The sequence below is a fragment of the Silene latifolia genome, chromosome 8 (genome assembly GCF_048544455.1).
Source record: "Silene latifolia isolate original U9 population chromosome 8, ASM4854445v1, whole genome shotgun sequence".
Classification (NCBI taxonomy): domain Eukaryota; kingdom Viridiplantae; phylum Streptophyta; class Magnoliopsida; order Caryophyllales; family Caryophyllaceae; genus Silene; species Silene latifolia.
In genome coordinates this window covers 100,880,100-100,899,575 of record NC_133533.1, presented here as the reverse complement: position 1 = coordinate 100,899,575, position 19,476 = coordinate 100,880,100, and the positions used below count along the sequence as shown (strand labels likewise).

The 19,476-nt window shown below is 37.2% G+C and overlaps 1 protein-coding gene across 1 annotated transcript; it reads right to left on the bottom strand.

Moving 5' to 3' along the window:
- Positions 1-1,219: 1,219 nt before the first annotated feature.
- On the bottom strand, positions 1,220-14,684 carry LOC141597131 (ATP-dependent DNA helicase Q-like 3). Its single transcript, XM_074417484.1, has 19 exons — positions 14,545-14,684; positions 13,529-13,683; positions 13,271-13,378; positions 13,143-13,150; positions 12,966-13,049; positions 11,436-11,576; positions 11,316-11,350; positions 10,332-10,415; positions 8,517-8,605; positions 6,256-6,408; positions 6,069-6,169; positions 5,169-5,318; positions 4,998-5,084; positions 4,864-4,929; positions 4,612-4,742; positions 3,609-3,706; positions 3,331-3,458; positions 2,618-2,724; positions 1,220-1,777 (listed from the first exon to the last, which is right to left on the bottom strand). The coding sequence occupies exons 2-19, from the start codon at positions 13,677-13,679 to the stop codon at positions 1,339-1,341; spliced, it is 2,160 nt and encodes a 719-aa protein (XP_074273585.1). The 5' UTR covers positions 13,680-13,683; positions 14,545-14,684; the 3' UTR covers positions 1,220-1,338.
- Between the last annotated feature and the right edge of the window lie 4,792 nt (positions 14,685-19,476).

Genomic DNA, 19,476 nt, shown 5'->3' with positions numbered 1-19,476 from the left:
GATTTTCCTACCTTTGGCTCTTTTCTTTATTTACGACCCCAACCACCTCTAACCCATGTTATTAGTAAACTTTTCATTATTTAACTCTCTTATATTCTTACACATATACAATACTTTTCATTATTTACTCCTTAATTTTCGTGCCATTGTCCAAATGGGACAGTTATTCCGAAACGGAATTACTTTTTCACATACGAATTTTACTCTTTCACGTACACTTTTTCATTAACTTTCCGTCTACTCCCTTTTTACCCTAAAACCTGAGAAAATTCTCCTAATTTCAACCTTTTCCTAAACTCTAATGTAATGATTAGATAATCATATGATTGTAATGATTACATAATCATACGATTGCATAATACACTGAAATCTGAATTGTGGCTATGCAGCACTTCATATTCCGTATATGATTATGATTACATACTTTGTTTCTTCTTGAACATTTGGTCAATCCCTTATGTTATTTATATTTGAAGCTTTTGGTTCGACCACGTCAGAAATTACTACCTTAGATGTTATTTCGCTCACTGTCCAGTATCCAGACAGTTATTTACTTATTGTCCACAAATTCAAGGTTATACAAAGTCACAGGAAATGGAAGGGGGTTTGATATGGACGGTGGTGCGAGGGACTTGGCTAGAGTCGACGCGGTTAGTGGTGGCTGGAGACGCACAAAGTGTCAGGGGTGCAGAAAGGGATTGAGGGTTTGCGAGGGAGTGTTGTGGTGGTGCCCTCTGCGGCCGGTCAGATTGGCGGTGGCGGCTGATGGGTAGGCCGGCGTGTGGAGAGTGGAGACTGGAGAGGGAAGGGATGTTAATTGATTTTGAGTGATGGGAGCGGAAAAAAATGACTAGGGTAAAATCGTAAAAAGCGTATGTGAAAGAGTAAAGTTTTTATGTGAAAAAGCACAACCCTTTCGAATAGGAGGGAGTATATTGTATATATTTAGGTTGTTGATATTGTCGATATGTTCACATTGTATTAGTAGGAGCGAAATATGAAAATGTCTTGGTACAATAGGGCGTTTTAATATGAAAATGTCTTAGTAGGAGCGAAATCAGTCGAATAATTTACCGGGTATTTTATCACCCTGGATGTCTTACATTTTCATGTACTTCTTCACAATGTCACAGGCTTCACATCCATACTTCAAATGATGATGCTTCACAAATGACAATTGACATGGAGGAATACAGTTCACAAACAGAAGGCATGTCAGTTCACAAACAAACATACCCTTCTGGTAATTGTGTTAATGATTTGTATTCATACAACAATCTTACACAAGACTAAATAGAGCAAAATGACAAGAAAACTATCACGGTAATGTAAGAACTATTAAAACCTGCTTCTCTTATTTTCAGCTTGGGAAACTCCGTCTGCCGAATTCCTTTTGGAGGTAGTACTATAACTACTTTTACTGTTTTCCATTTTATTGCTCCTTACAAAGTCAGAGAAGGATGGAACAGGAGGTAGCACTATTTTTTGTTCACTGATATCTAATACTTGGGCAGTTGAAGGTAGATCGACTCTAAAAGGTTCTGGGAATTGTTCTTTCACATCTTGAGTCGGGTTAACGGGAAGGGAAGTCGGTTCAGGCTGGTTTTCGTGATTCATAGCGACAGGGAGCAGCCTTTTCGAAACATCGGCCAAACTTGCTGTTGACAGCCACCTCACTGTACTAGCCATCTGAGAAATATAAAAGGACTTCCCACTTTTCCCATATTTCTTGTAACATTCATCTTCAAGAAACGAGACTGATGAATCAATGTCGACACTGAAGAGCAAAAGACAAGAAGACAGAGGAGTCAAACTCAACAAAATGTCAATAGTTAACAGTAATTGACCTTGCAAGCTATGCTTATCAGACTCGGCTACTGGGGAAGTAGGGTGGGGGACAGCTATTTTTGTGAAATTTTAGTTCTTTGCCGGAAAATGAAGGGCTGTATCGAACAGAGTGTGATGACAACATGTGGCCGAAGTGAAGTGTCAAAGTACCATAGCTTGCAAGTCAGGGGATATACTGTGTTCGGAAATCATAAAAAAAAAACGACAGCTTCTGCATTAAAGCCCTCATCCCTGAAACTCAGAAAGGAGTTGCTGAAAAACTAAAACCCACACAGCCATTCCAGACAATCTTATTAGTATGGTATTTCTAGGTATAATCAAGATAAAGGACAGGAAAGTCATGAAACCAGATACAGAAGAAAAGGGAAAAAAGACCGAATACTCCCTGTTATTCCCAGAACCTTTTTTTCTTTTTTTGGCTGCTTCATAAAAACATTTTATTCAACCCAACTTTTTAGTTTCACTTTCTAGTTGTAAAAGGACGTTATCATTGATATTTCAATTTTTAAAAGGTAAATAGGTCTACACGTACTCTCGCACCGGTTTTTTAATTGTTAAATTAGACAAAATTGGCCGACTTGAACTGCTCCACGCCTCCACTCATTCTATTATTTTTCTTAGACATTGTACCATAGTTGAAGTTTGGAAAGATTTTAAAGAAAAGGGGGTAGTATTTAGTTTGGCACACACTGAAATGCCCAAAAGCAAAGCGTGAGAATGATGCAGTGTGAAAAGATTGCTAGAAATTCCTTTTGGGTATGAGACATACTTTAAGCTACCAAGCCGTTGGTGAGTCTCCTTCAAAGCATTTGACAATCTTTGCTTACTTGATTCTCTTAGCACGTCGGATATCAAAATCTTGTCTGTTTTACCAATCTGCATTATAAAAAAAAGAAAGATTCGTATCATAAACAACCCACCTGATGATGAAAAATATTAACATGTAAAGACACTTCACGGCTTGCAAAAAGAAATAGCAAGTCTGTACTAAAAAGTTAGCAAGTCCAAATTCGAATACGAAGCACCAGGTACAAGGACAAAAAGATCTGGAAACAAGAATCAATACAAGTAATAAAATGCTTCATTGAGAAGGATTTGAAATTGTAGACAAAACGAACCTAGTCCGTAAAGCTACATGAGAGATTGAGAGGTATAACAGAAACTGAAGATACACACTGAGTTTTGTCCAAGTACAAATTCACATATATTCAGTGTAATGACTAATGACCAAGATGATATTAGGTATAGATATACATGAATAAATGACTCACAAGTCAAAATATATTTTTCTTAAGACGGTTGGAATTTGTTGGCTTTCACAATACAATACAATACAATACATAAGAAAATTCAAGCATATATACGAACACTTCCTGACATACATTTTGCATGTACCACAGGGTGTTCCACACATAGTTGGTCCTAAGACAAATGCATAGCATCAATATTTCAAATTGCTAAGGACATCAAAGTTAAATAAACCTGTTTCTGAGACCCTTTATTCTGATAATACTTTTCTTCTGCTCGCTGCAAGATGTCAAACTTCTCACTTAACTGAGATCTTGATGTCGACTTGGAGCAGCTCAAGCTCTTCAATGCTTCAGTATCATCTGATAAGTAGGACAGTATGATTGCGTTTATCAGAACATAAGAAGAAAACGCTAAGCTCAACCACAATTCATCACTTTAAAATAGCACTCATATAGTTCTAACTTCTATGCTCTTATTGAACAAAAGGAAACAAATAGACGAAGTACAACCGTCAGAATCGGATATTTCTTCCTCGGAACCACGAGAATCGTCATCATTTCGGTTCCAAAATTCACTAAACTCTGATCTGTCACCATTGTTGGAGGAACTAAAAAGAAAAGGAAAAAAGAAAGTGTCAGCATAGCGGTATTCTTCCGAAGGAAAATCAATAAAAGATGGGTACAAAAGTTTAGGTTCTCCCTTATTTTTATCCAATATTCTACATTATCTTTTCTTTTGATTCTACTTTATTGCTCTTTATACTTATTGTTTTATTCATGTATTTACTTATCTATTACTTTGTATTCATGTATTTTTTTTCTTTTTTTAAACCTTTTGTTGTAGTTACTTATCTATTACTTAGCTACCTTTTTTTTCTTACTCTCTTTGCTTTATTTGTATATTGACTATACAGTTTTTTTCATCTATTTTTTTATATTACTTTATTACTCTACCAATATTTCGTATCAGTCGGTACAAAAGTTCAAAGACAGTTGGCCACAAGCCTGATGTGGTAAAGGAGACAACCTTGAAACAAAAATGGGCTTCCTTACTGTTTTTCAGACCTTGCAGATCTCTTACATCACCCTCTGCATTCAACTATATGCTATTATAAATTTATAAGCACAATGATAGGAACTTATTATCACCAAATCAATCGTAAAGCCAAACAGGTATCACTAGATATAGTACCAGCAGTGTTGTACAAATGTGTTTGAGCAAGTCAAAGAGTTATAATTCAACAAGGATAGAAAAGAAGTAACCCAAAGGGGTAAAAGAAATTAGGAAATTATTACCAAAACAAATTTCCTTATACTTTCAGGGTAAGATCAAATGGTACTTCTAAATGGCAATTTGACAATTGCATTATATTTTGTTAAACCTCAAGCTCTAAAAAAGAGTCATAATTTCAAGATAGAATCTGTAATCCAAAAATGAGCCAATAGACTACGTGAACTCTGAAAATACAGTTATCATGAAAGTCAAAAATATTAAGATACACGAGGAAATTACCTGTTCATGACAACTTGAGAAATTATATTTTTATGTCGAGTAGCAAAAGAAGTCAAGTGGGTCAACTGATGTGCAACTATTGCAGGCTGTTTGCAGGCATCACATGTTTTGGCGCAGAGCGACGTAGGTGCCTGGGATTAAAACAGGACAAAAGGATGAAATTTATTTTCGATGCCCAGAAATAATAATCAAAACATTTTCAGTAAAATCTAAGGAGTAAAACAATATAACCAACAGAACACCATAATCCACCTGTTCGCCAAAGCTGTCCAGTATCTTCTTCCTACGACAGCCAGAGCCTTCACAGTACTCAACCATCTGTATATAACGAGGACATGTTCAGGTAATTTTATCCATTTTACCCCTTAAATCCAAAAAAAACTCACCTGTATGAAATCATCCATTGGCTTCTTTGAGGATACATCAGCTGAGGACTCCAATTTCTTGCTTTTAGGATTCCTTAATATAAATTCCTGTAATGGAATTTCTCACAAATCAGTTGCAGGAAAACAAGCTGTAGTGAAGCCGGAAGAACATCGAGAGGTTAGAAGTCAAACCATTCTCTTTCGATCATCAACTCCATAATATAGAAGACTTCGACATGGCAATTGATCTCGCCCGGCTCTACCAGACTCCTGATAGAATGCTTCCATTGACTTCGGTATATTAAAGTGGCAAACAATTCGAACATCTTTTCTATCTATTCCCTGAAAGCTCATTCAAATAAGATACAAGTCAATACTCTCGCCATATAGGCATAATGCATCTACAGCTTTACATAAATGCAAAAGATATGTTGGAGTTACTGCATACCATCCTGCACAAACCAAACAAGCTCGGTCACTTTAAATTCTTCATCAGAGCTCCAACCAAATTGCAACAATGTTTTCACAGCAAAAAAAAACAATGGGTAAGCTTAAGACTTGGAGCGAAAAAGAATAAAGATATCCAGTGCCACAATGGCAACATAGAGGAGAAAAGCAGAGCTTCTTTATAGCTTTCGTAAAAAGATGGATGCACAATAAATTCATCCATGTTGTCTAACCAAAATTCTTCAATCTTCGATAATATCACTAGTAAGTAGTAACAACATGGTCTCGTGACTGATTGTTTCTACCTCTCCAACGCCATACATTCCCTTGAAATTTCAATTAAGCATATAATACCATTTACATTGCTGCATAGGTTAACATCATAACATCTTATCAAATATCCTAATATACAATCATTTAGACTTATCAGTGGAATTCTTCATTACTTGAGATGCCGAAAAAACAATACGAATAACTACAAAGGACCAAGAAGTAGTATTTAAAAGTCGTTCATCGCTACGGGATGAATATTAAAATTGAAGAAGCATATGTTTCAATCTGGGAATAATAATATTAAAAAACAAGAAGCTATCTTTTTGGCAAACACTGAATCAGCAGCAAGTAGAGCGGATAAAGATGACATGCATACCCAAAGGCTACTGTTGCGACAACTACTTGTATTTTTGAAGAAATCCAATCATCTAACACGGAACTTCTTAATTTATTATTCAAGCCTGCATGATAAGCTACAGAAAGCACAGGCAAAAGAAAACATGGTTAACTAAAGCCATAACAGAATCTCATAATGACGAAAGACAGGTGATTCAGTTACCAGCACATGATATGCCCAAACTTGACAAATGGGCAGACAAGGCGTCACAAGCTGATCGTTCCAGACAATACACTATTCCACAGACGTTTCCAAGAGATTTCATTACCGCACATAAATCACCATAAACATCATCCAAGAGATCTTTGTACCGCACTGCATAATCAGAAGCTTACTCAAAAAGATAACTAAGTCAACAAAATACCAGTAATGGGGGTATCGTACTTCAAAAATATAGATGCATAACTGAAGAAGTCATAATGTAAGAAGGAAACTGAAAGACTCTTATGGCCGTTAGTAAACTAAAACAGATTGACATTATAGAGCAAAAGCTATTAGTAGTTTAGTACAATGTCCTAGTTTCCTAGAACATATTTACAGGAAATAAAGTTCGCCTCACATAGTACATTGTTTTTTCCAATGACATTCAAAAGCTATTTATTTCACAAATTAAACTAGTGTTACACCCACGCAAAAAATGTAGGGGTTTGCTTTTAAAAATTAATATTTAACAATTATTGAAAATATACGTTAATTTAAAATAATATAATTGCATAAGTATGATTAATAACTTTTTCGACTATGAGTTTGAAAAGTGCAATTAGTATAATGATGTGACTACTGATATCAATTATATATTTATAAAATGTGATGATTTCAATCTAATAGTGCACGGGACACCTAAAATCGTAATCTATTAATAACTTGAAAATATAATATACTCCGTAAATTTCAGGTTGTTAAAACAAATATTAATCTTATCTGGGCTTTACTTGTTACTCTTCTCAGAGAGATAACACCAACCTATAAAAAGGTTATGATAATTATCTAAAGTATAAGCACTATTCAATCAAGTATTGAATCAATGAATCAAGCCATATATGAATAATCAAATAAATGAATTATGGATATAGCCCAATCTGAAGGGGGGCCTTGGCACACCGGTTAAGGTGTTGCTTTGTGACCGTGAGGTCACGGGTTCAAGTCCTTGAAGCGGCCTCTTGCCAAAATGGCAAGGTAAGGCTTGCCCCAATTACACCCTTGTGGTGGGACCCTTCCCCGGACCCTCGCCTAGCGGAGACGCCATCGTGCACCGGGCTGCCCTTTTTTTATGGATATAGCCCAATCTAATACCCCTTTAGTCCCAATGTAATTCTCCTCTTTTCTCACTTATTTTTTCAGATATTAGGTGTTCCTTTCCTAAAATCAGTAGTGTACAGGAATGAATATTCAATTTCAGTTTAGCTAAACAATCATTATTCCGTTTATGACAATTAAGTTATCTTCATTTTCTGTTGGTTAAGGGGTACAATAGGTATTTCATTACTATTTTTAAATCATCGCCAATAGAAATTATAGTAGGAAATAAAAACAGGATGGTGAAAATAATTAGTCTTGCTTAAAACGGGTTTTAGCCTAACAACTTACTCATTATACATATCGCTAATTAACTAAACAATATAACATAGAAAAGATCATCTTAAGCTTTCAGGAGATCTCAAATGACATTACGAACCAATTTAATTATGAATTAGTTAAACTATTGCACTAGTACTCTGGGTAGATGATTCACCAGAGACCAATTATGTAGCCCAACATTACAGGTCTAATTATGAATTTGCAAGGTTATTGCATATTTGTTGTACCTCTTTGTGTTGCTAACACAAGGGTAAGGCTGCATACATCCGGACCCCCCCCCCCCTACCCCGCAATTCGCGGGAGCCATTGAGGCACTGGGGTAATGTTGTTGTTGTATGAAAAGATGAAAACTTAAGTGTTGTGAAGTCGATTAACCTTTCTTTTTCCTCATTATTGATGTAAAGCGGCTATAATTTTTCATGTTTGGTAGATATACAACTTATGTTTGATAAAATATCCATGTTGGTTTTGCTATCAGTGATGGTAAATTATTAACAAGTATTTAAGTATATCTTAGGCAGGAGTTACTGCCTCATCGTTGTGGCAGTTTAATATGTAGTGGGCGGTGTTAGATTTCTAACTCTCTACAGTGTGTATATTTTGCAATTTAGTATTTTCTGTTTTCTAGGGATTTGTAGTGCTGCCACATCATCTATAAATGTCGAGGATCAACCACATGCCTCCATTGGTTATCGCTTTAGTAAATAAGGGATATGAAATTCATCAACTTCGAGGTCTTATGAGCTATAAATTTGCACAAGAAAAAAGGGGCTGGGGGTAGAGAAAGGGGCTAAAACCCTTGGTTAGCGCATTGAATTGGAAGGTTAATATCATGGCACACTGACCTTCATAATAAATATTTGGGCGATTGAAGGATGATTTTAGAACTAATGGATTTCGTAAGCACAATGACTCAATCACATCCTTCTGAACCCTGCATCAAAAGAAGAAGACATAAAGTCATAAAAGGTCAAAAGGTGAAATACAGGACATAAACGCTGAAGTAGCAAGATAGTGATAATAGAACCACGCACACATAGTTCTTGATATACATCAAACTCAACAGGATCGTGATCTACATTATTTTATAAACTTGCTACTCATCACTATCAGTTCAGCCATAATAACCAAGGCATCCTTCATGGTTACTGATATGCCCCCAACCCAGAAAACCATTTAAGCTTATTACACCACATTCCAGCACCTAAATCCTCACAAGCTCAGTAGCTTTATCCAGAGGTATGTGATGCATTGATACACCAAGAGGTTCTATAATTCTATCTTACAGAGAAGTACTCAATACAAAAGCCAGCAGGATAACCATGTCTCCAACAACAACAACAACAACAACATCAGAGCCTTAATCCCAAAATGATTTGGGGTCGGCTGACATGAATCATCCTTTCGAACCGTCCATGGGTGAACGCACGCCTCAAAATGCGACTAAAAAAAGGGAAGATGAAAAACAAAAAGGGAGAACGAAAAAGTAATGTAAAGTCAAGGTGAACTAAGGGATTTTAAAATCGAATTCCGTCTTTCTTTTATAAAAACTTAAAATTTAAATCAAGGGAAAAGATTAAAACGATTTTTAAAAACCGAAATAGAGTTAAGGATCCGGAATGAACCAGGTAAAATCTATAAGAAAGTGGTTGTTGAAAAAGTGTGTAATAAAGGAGAGAAAAATAAATAAATTAATTTCTTTAAATCAAATAAATAAAAAAACACTAAATCTGTCAAAAAAAAATATCAAATACTAAAAATCCACATGTATCATTTCCCTCCATTGTGCCCTCTCTGTCACCATACTCTCCTCAAGCCCCAGAACTCTCATATCGTGCTCTATCACTCTCAACCATGTCTGTCTCGGTCTTCCTCTGCCTCTAGGGACCTTTTTTCTTTCTCCAAGTCTCCACCTCCTAATGAAAGGTGCGTCCATAGGTCTCCTTCTCACATGGCCAAACCATCTTAGTCGGTTTTCCATCATCTTGTCCTCTATTGGCGCCACTTTTACCTTTTCCCTAATCACCTCATTCCTTAACCGATCTTTCCTTGTATGTCCGCACATCCACCTCAACATGCGCATCTCCGCCACACTCATCTTTAGAGACTCGACAGACTTTCATGTCTCCAAACCCAATAAATTATTGGAGACTAAACGACACTGCCATTTTCATGATGTCGAAACAATGATCACCAAAGTAAATAGTTTTTAACAATGTCAAAAGAGAGTGATTAAAAATAGGGGAAAAGTAAAAAGCTACTGTAAGCCCAGACCCAAGGAAGACAGAATGACTCAAACCCTGAACATATGCTACCATTATGAATAAGTTTCTAATTTGAAGAAAAGAAAATTAGGATAAAAATAAGACAACTTAAACTCTGTTTGAACTTTTCAGTATATATAATTTATGTGCGGCAATTCTACAAATTAAAACACTAGTTACAGTTCAACAATTTTCAGCTTCATCTAGGCTCTAGCATTCTAGCCTGAGATCTGAAAAGCATGGTTTAGATGGGCCAGATCGCATCAGAACTCCCTAGATACAGCGTAGTCTATGAGTTGACCTGAACACAGTGAGAAGTCTACGACAACTAGAATTTGACTTATGGTTAAATGTGACAGATGCTCTAATATGTAAAGGATGTAGTGAGCAGCTTACTTTGGTGCAGCAGTTGCAGTCAAAGCCAAAATAGGAACATCTGGTAGGCGGTCTCTTAGAGAGGATAGTTTCCGATAGCTGGGCCTGCAGTTAGAATAACTCAGCTGTTAATAGCACAGGAATCGGTGATCTTGCTTAACAAATGCATCAGAAGAAAATAGTTACTATTGTCAATAACATAACTATCTACAGGTGATTAATTACCAAAACCAACAAAAGACACTAAACCTCCATTGACGGATGGATTAAATGTGCTTACCCAGAGTTGATTGCCCACTGCAAACTTGCAAAGGCAGTTGCAAGTAAATTCTTACAATCACATCTGAACAATAGACTTGGGGGATGTTGCATATGGAATATAAAAAGTTATTTGTTATGCTCTCTGACGATCAGTGTGATAGAGTAGATCAATAAACACCGCAAACTCATTTTTGAATTTTTTTTATTAATGATAATGACAAGAACTAAATATATCAAGAGAGAATGAAAAATTTTAGTTTCGGTAGCTTCCCAGGACCAAGGGTGACCTATGAAGTACAAACATGTAATCATTAGAGAAGGTATCTGATTTTATCATTTAAAAGATGAGAGGACCAAAAGACAATTTGAATGTACCGATACAACTCCAACCCCATGAAGAAGTATGCTGTACTGAACAGAATGGCAGACTAACAAAATATAGGAAACCAACCATTTCGCCTTTCTCCATCTACCCTGATCTATAGACTGAGAGTTGCACTTTAGCCAGAAGCTGGCAAAGAACTTCGTTTCTTTAGTCAAGATAGACAAATTTCTAAGGCAGCAGTCTGATGTTAAGAAATCTATATGCATTTGAAAAGAAACAGAAAATTCTGAGTGCACATGGTAATTGGTAAAAACTTCAAAATTTCAGGCTTAGCAGTTCACAAGACAAAGTACAAATGACAAAAACCATAGAATCTAACAGAATTACAGTTTGCTAAAAATAGTGGTTAAGGCACAAACCTGAAGTCATGGCCCCATGATGAAATGCAATGTGCCTGTAACATTAGATCAAAGAAAAATGGCCACTCATGATCCAGGAACACTACAATTGAGAATTACACTGGCTATTAACGGGAATACCTCATCTATAGCTATCAGATGCAACAGTCCCCTGCCATGAATTTTTGAAAGCTTCGACCCAAAACCTGCAGTTGCTATCAACTCTGGAGTTACGTAAAGTAGCTTCAAATTAGGTTTTCCAGAGCCGAGGTCCTCATATATCTAAAAGAAGAAACATCAACGGCTGAAAATGCAGATACAATGAATGCAAAACGGGTGAAAGATTAACAAAACTTGAGCAACTACAGCTTACAGAACAACGCAAAGGAAGAAGAGAGAGCCTAGTTCCCCTACTGAAATTCAAAAGGCTAAAAAGGTGAAAATAAAGGGCATTTTGCTTCCATAACGTCATACGGAATATAAAAGAAATATTCCCTCCATATAGCTACATTAGAAATTATTTCCATCATATAATCTTAGTAATTTGGATCATTCAAATAAAAGTGTAAGTGAAAAAAATACCTAATATAAGATGTTTTTTCTCAAAACAAAAATCCTACCAAAATAATTGGTTAATGTTCTGTGCTCATTTGTTTTCTTTGACAAACATTTTGCTTGTACTAAGTTTTCATGGTTAGGTGGATTGATGGGAGAAAAAGATTTATCACACTCGTTAAGGGGTAAGTATCCTGACAAGGTTGGATCATTTTCCCTCGCAATGAAAATTAAAAATGGGGTTAGGGTTAACTTGTTACTATTAGAGACTTAGAGTGGGAGTGGTAATTGTCATGGCTAATATGACGTGAGGAGACATTATTGAGATTAGACCTTTCTAAGGGGTTAGAGGGTCGGACCAAAATATGAGTCAGGTTAATGGAGTTTCGACTAGATGGGGGGCCGATTCAATATAAGTTCAGAACGGATTTAGGACAAAATACTAGTCAAACATATTTGATAACACGTATTTTTAGTCGTTCTCACTAAAAATTACTCCCTTTGTATCTGAAATACCTTCCTTTTTCACTATTTTCTTGTTTTAGTTGTTATTTTTCACCATTTCGGATGTATATTATTCTCCGAATTTTTTTGCTAATATTATCTAAGAAACATTTACTTGTCCCACTATCCCTTTATTATCTTGAAACAAGTATTTGCATTTTGGATATTTTAAATTTTTAATAGAAGAACCTACTAAGGAAACCACATGCAGCATGCCAGAAATTGGGAATTAAATCAAGAGTAGTTTTAGGGTAAGACTTTTTCATTGTGTAAGAGGTCAATAATTCCCACGCCATTTATTACACCCCACCCCCTTATTCTGAACTTATCAAATCACTTCCCTTGTCACTTATCACCACTCATCCTCACGCAACACCTATGACCACCTCGCTGCCGCCATCTCCTACCTATGACCATCCCCACTCTATTCAACAAATGTTTTTTTACTTTTTATTTTTAGGAAAAGATGGCAACAAATACAATTAGTGACGACCTGAGTGAGATCTCTGCGATGAACTTGACTTATTGGGAGTCTACTTGTTATAATCATGAATATTACATGCACCTCACTACACCAGTATGTGCCTTTTATTTTTAAGTGTAAGCATATACCTTCTCTTTAACACTAGATGTTTGAGTTGAGGATAGAAATTCAGCTGCAATACCCTTCTCCTTCAGTGCTGCCACTTGGTTTTCCTAACATAAGAGTATTACAGAAGTTAGATTTTGCAATCGACAATAGTCGCACCCAGAAAGATAGATAATAGAAACACAGTGCCCTGCCCTTACCATTAATGCTGAACACGGACAAGGAAGTTAAGTCATTCAAGTCCTAGCATTCCAAAACCAACCATAAATCAAAGATGGGTTATGTGATTCAAAAGATTAAAAGACCAAACAAGACAAATGGCATTCACCTATTAATGGACAGACAACAAGAACAATCCCGTTCTTCGCCAAAGCAGGAACTTGATAGCACATTGACTTTCCACCCCCAGTGGGCATGAGACAGAAACAATCCCGACCTGTATATATGAATAACAGAAAGTATCCACCCATGAACCAAGAGACCATTGATACATCAGAACCTTTGCCCAACCAAGAAGCATGTTTCACAATGCTTGGTAAATCAATGACATTTAAAAAGGCACACTATACTAATATGCTATTAGGACCTGATAGAACAGCTTCAATGGCCTCAAGCTGCTTGCCCCGAAATTCAGGATAGCCGAAATGCCATCTCAAGATTTTGACCAGGGCTTCCTTCCCAGATATATTCTTCTTAGTCCCACAAATATTATTTAAAGGCAATGGCGACTTCTTCATTATGCTACAGAAACCAACAACAAACCATTACTTATATATCTATCTGAGTTTGCAGGCAACTATAAAGCTCTTAGTCTGCCAGGATCTACAGCAACGGTAACTATAACAGGAAAGAAAATACATGGCCACAATTTGGAAGGAATGTTCGACACCCTCTGGCCTCCCCTGCCCACCTCTTTTTTGTATTTATTTAAAAAAAAAAAAAAAGGGTAAAGGACGAGTATGGATCCTCTCCATTTCCTAAAAGACGTGGAGATTCCATTTCCTTCTCACAATGGAATATTATATTGCATTCCTCTCCCCACTACCTTTTTCCTTTATTTTTAGTGATAAAACCGGGATCGTTAGATCGTACCCAAATAAAATCATGACAATTAAAAAGAAATGGAGAGGATCCCTATTGGTAAAGAAGAACAAGAGAAAATCGCGGGGCGGGGGCACCGACAAAGGCACCCAATAACAACTCCGATATCCTACTAAGAAACAAAGTTTAGATTGTTTTTTTTTTAAGAAAATAGGAGTAACAAAGTAACCTGCACAAACTACAAAATTGTTCACCCTTGCGCCATGAAAACAACATAATCGCAATTACATTTGAATTCAGAGAATCACATTAAAGTAATACGCGAGGCGCATACCAATGCACAAATTGAGGTTCAAAGAATTTACTTGAAGTAAAGCGCGGCGAAATACCAGCAATTATGTGCACAGGACACTGCGACCAAACCCTTTACGATTCGAACATCAAAATGATTGAAAATGAAGCAACCTAACGATGATTCAAACTTTAAATGATTTGTCAATTCAAACATATATAATCGAGGGAAGAAAAAACGAGAGAAAGTTGATATCGTCGGAGAATTACCTGCGATGTGAGAGAGAAAAGGGGAAATGAAATGGCGCCGGATAATGTGAATACGGGCGGGAATGCGGGATGCCAATTGCCAAATACTAAGTACTACGGTGAGTTCAGCATAAACCTCTTTGATCGGTTAAATTTGAATTGAACTTGATTATTTGAATTGAACTTGATTAAATTTGAGTCGAATCCGTGTTACATATGTCTCAAAATTATAAACGTAATTGTTTTTCGTAATTTATTAATTTATTTTCGCAATATGTATTTTACTTATTCCAGTTCTTTTTGCACAATAATTTTCATTTGCATACCCTTAAACTTAACAAATAATAATCCTATTTCTCTCAAATTCTTACCTTGGAACCACTCAAATCTAGCAAACTACGTCTTTTTTATTTTATTTCATATCATAATTTGATCAAAAAAATAAGTATTTAATCTCTAAATTGCAATTAAATGAATCAAATCAATATTTGTTCATGCCTTTTCTGCTACTTTGGCTATTCAATTAGGGTTTTAGATTTTTCAAAAGGGAAGATTTGGTGTTGGTTGATAGTAAAGTGGTGGCGCGTCAGGAGGGACGTCGAGGATGGTGGCCTGCATAAGGGTGGTGTGTTGGGCATAAGGGCGGCGCGATTGGCCTAAAGGAAGCGTGGGGCGAGGGTTTTAGGATTCGTTAGGGGTGGCGGAGAGGGAAGGGCGTCGGGACTGCATTTAACATAACTATTAGGGCGGTTGCTGAGGGTGATAGCCTGCCAATTTGCTGGATTGTACAATACATATTTTTAGTTTATATTTCCCATAAGTAGTACACATTAGTCGTATTTGTTTTAAGAAAAATTGAATGAATTTGGGAGTGGTGAAATAAGAAGGGCAATTTGGTAAATAGTGTATTGCAATAAATAAAATGTGTACTGCGAAAATAAACACCCGTGTTCTTTTATGAACACGTTTTATTTTTGAGTCGTACTTATCCACACACGGATTTTACTCTTTCATATATGTCTTTTACAATTATACCCTTGTCATTTTTTCTCTTTCACTCAGTTGATTTGTTTTTCATCTCTATTCCCTTCACCTCCCTTCGACAACCAACTCCGTCCAACCTTACCCCGGTCGACCTGTGATCCGGCTGATCATGCTCCGACTAACCTCGGCTTCCCGTTTCTTCGACTACCCTTGTCTGGCCCCCCTCTCCCGCCAGTAAGGATCATCTGTCCCACTTTTGTATCTCATTGTGTGTGTCACTCCACTCACCTTTTGTAACACCCCCTCATACCAAGGTACCTTACCAGGACTACCCCAGCATGAAAGGTTGTTACCATCTCGGTTGCCCGAGGTTAGTATATATCAAAAGCAACAGTCCAAACACGTTTATTAATGTACGGTAATTATAAAGGTTACATAGTCTCCAAAATCTAATAAACGAATTATCCAAATGGCAACAACTACCAAAACAATAACTAAAGCTCGTGATGGTGTCATCTAATCCAGCGTGGTGACTCTCCCATGACTGCCCCCAAGCTCAATAAATGTATCACCTGTCACAATCTGCTCACCATCCCCGAATGGATCACCGCAGGTTTTACAAAACAACAACACGGGTCGACTACTCAATCAATATAAGACAACAACATTACCACTAGCCGATCATCGATCTCACGCACAAGAACCGACTACACACCGAAGTATGTAGCCCCGCCCGATTACCCATCGCAACAGGGTAATCCTCGCCGCCCGATGGGTGAACGCAGCCCCCCACCTAGTCCATCTCATCAACGAGCGACTAACAATCCCCGTCCCTTAATGTGCACATCCCCTCCCATGGCGGGTTCCACGGAGGGCGAACTAGGGTGTGAAGCCACTCCCGCAAGTGACTCCACCACAATCACACAAACCACAAAGATCACAACCACACAACACAATCACCTCACCACCGTCACCGCAACACCCATACTCCGATGATCAGCAGATAACAACAATTACAATACAATAGTAATCTCAATCAATTAACAGTACTGAGTAGGGGAAAATCCTACCTTTTCGCAATCCGCTATGCTGTAATCAACCATACAAATGCATAACAAATATCACGTCGTCACCTACAACAATAATCACATACTACAATTACACATTGCACAATTCCACTTTCCCCAATTCCATATATACAGTAACCCCAAAAGAATACAAATGACAAGGGAATGAAACTTACCAACAGTAGAATAAGAGACTACACGCAAGGATCACAACGATTTGCACACACAACGAGATATGAGGATGATTAGGGAGAGATCGTAGAATGATAAAGCTTCCAAATGATATTAGAAACTGACACGGAAATATAAAATACCCTAAACATTCCCTAATCAAACCGTCGAAATAACACTCCGCCAAACCGGACACTCGGTCGAGTAAGTGTATACTCGGCCGAGTGTCCCATACTCGGTCGAGTGTTAACTATACTCGCCGAGTGTTCCTCGCGGAACAAAACAACCCACAACCTCGGACTACTCGGCCGAGTAGGCGCTACTCGGTCGAGTAGTCACCAAGGAAAATCCGTAGTGTTACAATCTTCCCCCCTTAAAAAGAACTTCGTCCCGAAGTTCACACTCTACTATAAAACAAAGTACAACACTACGCCACAAGCCTATACCAACCACATATAACAACACCAAGGAACTACACAAGTCACCTCAAAAATCATTACCCCGACTCAAAGCAAAACAACAAACAAAACAAAACACGACCGCGAAGTTCCAACCCAACCTATAAAACATGGACACTTAACACCAACTCCACAAATCACTCTTCCTTCCACAACATGGCTCACGATATCGTCTCAACTATAGCATAGGCTCCCAATACTGACTCCATAACATTACCCAATAACCACAATATAATGTTGCCAACCTTGTATTACTTCCATAACACTCAATAGCACTCAATCCACAAAAGAAAAACAACCATCAAAACGGAATGTTACATTCTACCATCCTTAAAACGAACTTCGTCATCAAAGTTTACTCAAACACATAAACATCATCTTCCAATCACAAAACTATCGGACTCATAATCGTCATCATTCAACCACAACACTATTGAAATATTCTCTCATTCCTTAACATCGGACTACTACAATCACGATCATGACCTTTAATAAAATCAACACAAATATCTGTCCTTTATGCTACACCAACACTCTACTTCCAATTATACTACCATATGCACAACCATCAAAATCTCTTTTATCGCATTCTACTCCTCTTAAGATAAATGTTACGTCCTCGTAACTCGCGAATACTAAATCCTAGCTATATATTCTCCTTATCCCCATCACCACCGCATGTCAAAGATAACCACTTATAATATGAACAGTCGCCATGCATATGTCTTAGGCTCTCTTACTTAAACAACTCTCATCCTTCAATTCACTCGTCACACCCCTTAACCTATACCTCAAAATCTTTAACCTAACCCAAAACTTTAACTCTTCCACATTACCGCAACACGACATACCTCTCTATATAAACTATATAAAACTCTTATCGCCAAAAGCATAATTCACGATCCACACTTGTTACGTACACTCACACTAGATCCTCAAGTTCCTTTCTTTAATTACCGCAAGACTCATCCATAACTTAACACGGCACTAAATACCCAACACCCTATACTCACTGTCTCAACAAAGGATTATGAACCATCTGCATATATCAGATCATTACCATTTCTACTAAAGCCTCATCTAGAACAAGATCAAAATTATCAGAATAACCTATCACAACTGTGTCCCATCAACAGAATATCACTATACCATGATAACAACGAAAACATATACAACTCTCTTTCATATCATCCTCTACCCTCATTTCCAAACCGAAACTGGTAAGAAACATCAACAAACAAAACAACAGTCTACATGTCTAATCGAAACTCACAAGAAACAACAACAACAAAACAACAATCTGTGCATAATCGGTCTCAGACTTTCAAACTCAAATCGTAACCACCCCGTATACTCCACCACAACCGGTGACGGCATCGCAACACCGCCACCAACAGCCGAGATCGCGCCGCGAAAATGCCCGCATCACAACATGAAGTACCATGCCCGGATCACCACTCGGGGCACAACAACCACATCGATAAACATCTCAATCGCATATAATTTCCATAAACACCGCCTCGAAGATGACATTTCGAGCAAGAAAACTCATTCAAAACAGTTTTACTAGATTATAACACAACATATTATACGGAATAAACTGACAAGAATCTCATGAACATCATCCTTACCATTTCACGGAATAAACATGTATCATCAATACACATACAATTTTAACTATCCATGCCAGATCAATCAAATTATTACCTTTTTAACCTCATTCCATTAGTAGACCGTACCCAACATAAATTACAAAACATTCATATAACAACTTTATAATTATCACACCATACCACTTCTTGTGAGGTCAGAACCTCACACAAACATTTACACATATCATAGACCCGTAATCACATCCAACTAGTCAATCCTGATCACGTAAGTTACCACTTGACAAAGAATATCTCTTATCCAGACTTAACTCAAGTGCCCTTCATAACATATCTTCTTTTACACACAATTATCATCACCCGGCGAACGTAGCCATATCATCTGTACCCAACTACCAACGAATACCTCCTATATCCATACCTTAAAATCCCTCATAACCAAACATTAATCACCTTCACAAATTCAACCTCATTAGAACAACTAACTTCCCCAAAATAACATCATCCTCAACCACTAGTGACAATACTATGACACCAACATTTTTCATGTGACTACTCTCTTACTATCACTTCTTAATATGACAATCCCTTTCCTCCCTTTGGTTCTCATCCCAAACAACAAACATCAAATATATCAACAAAAATCACCTCAACACTATTTCC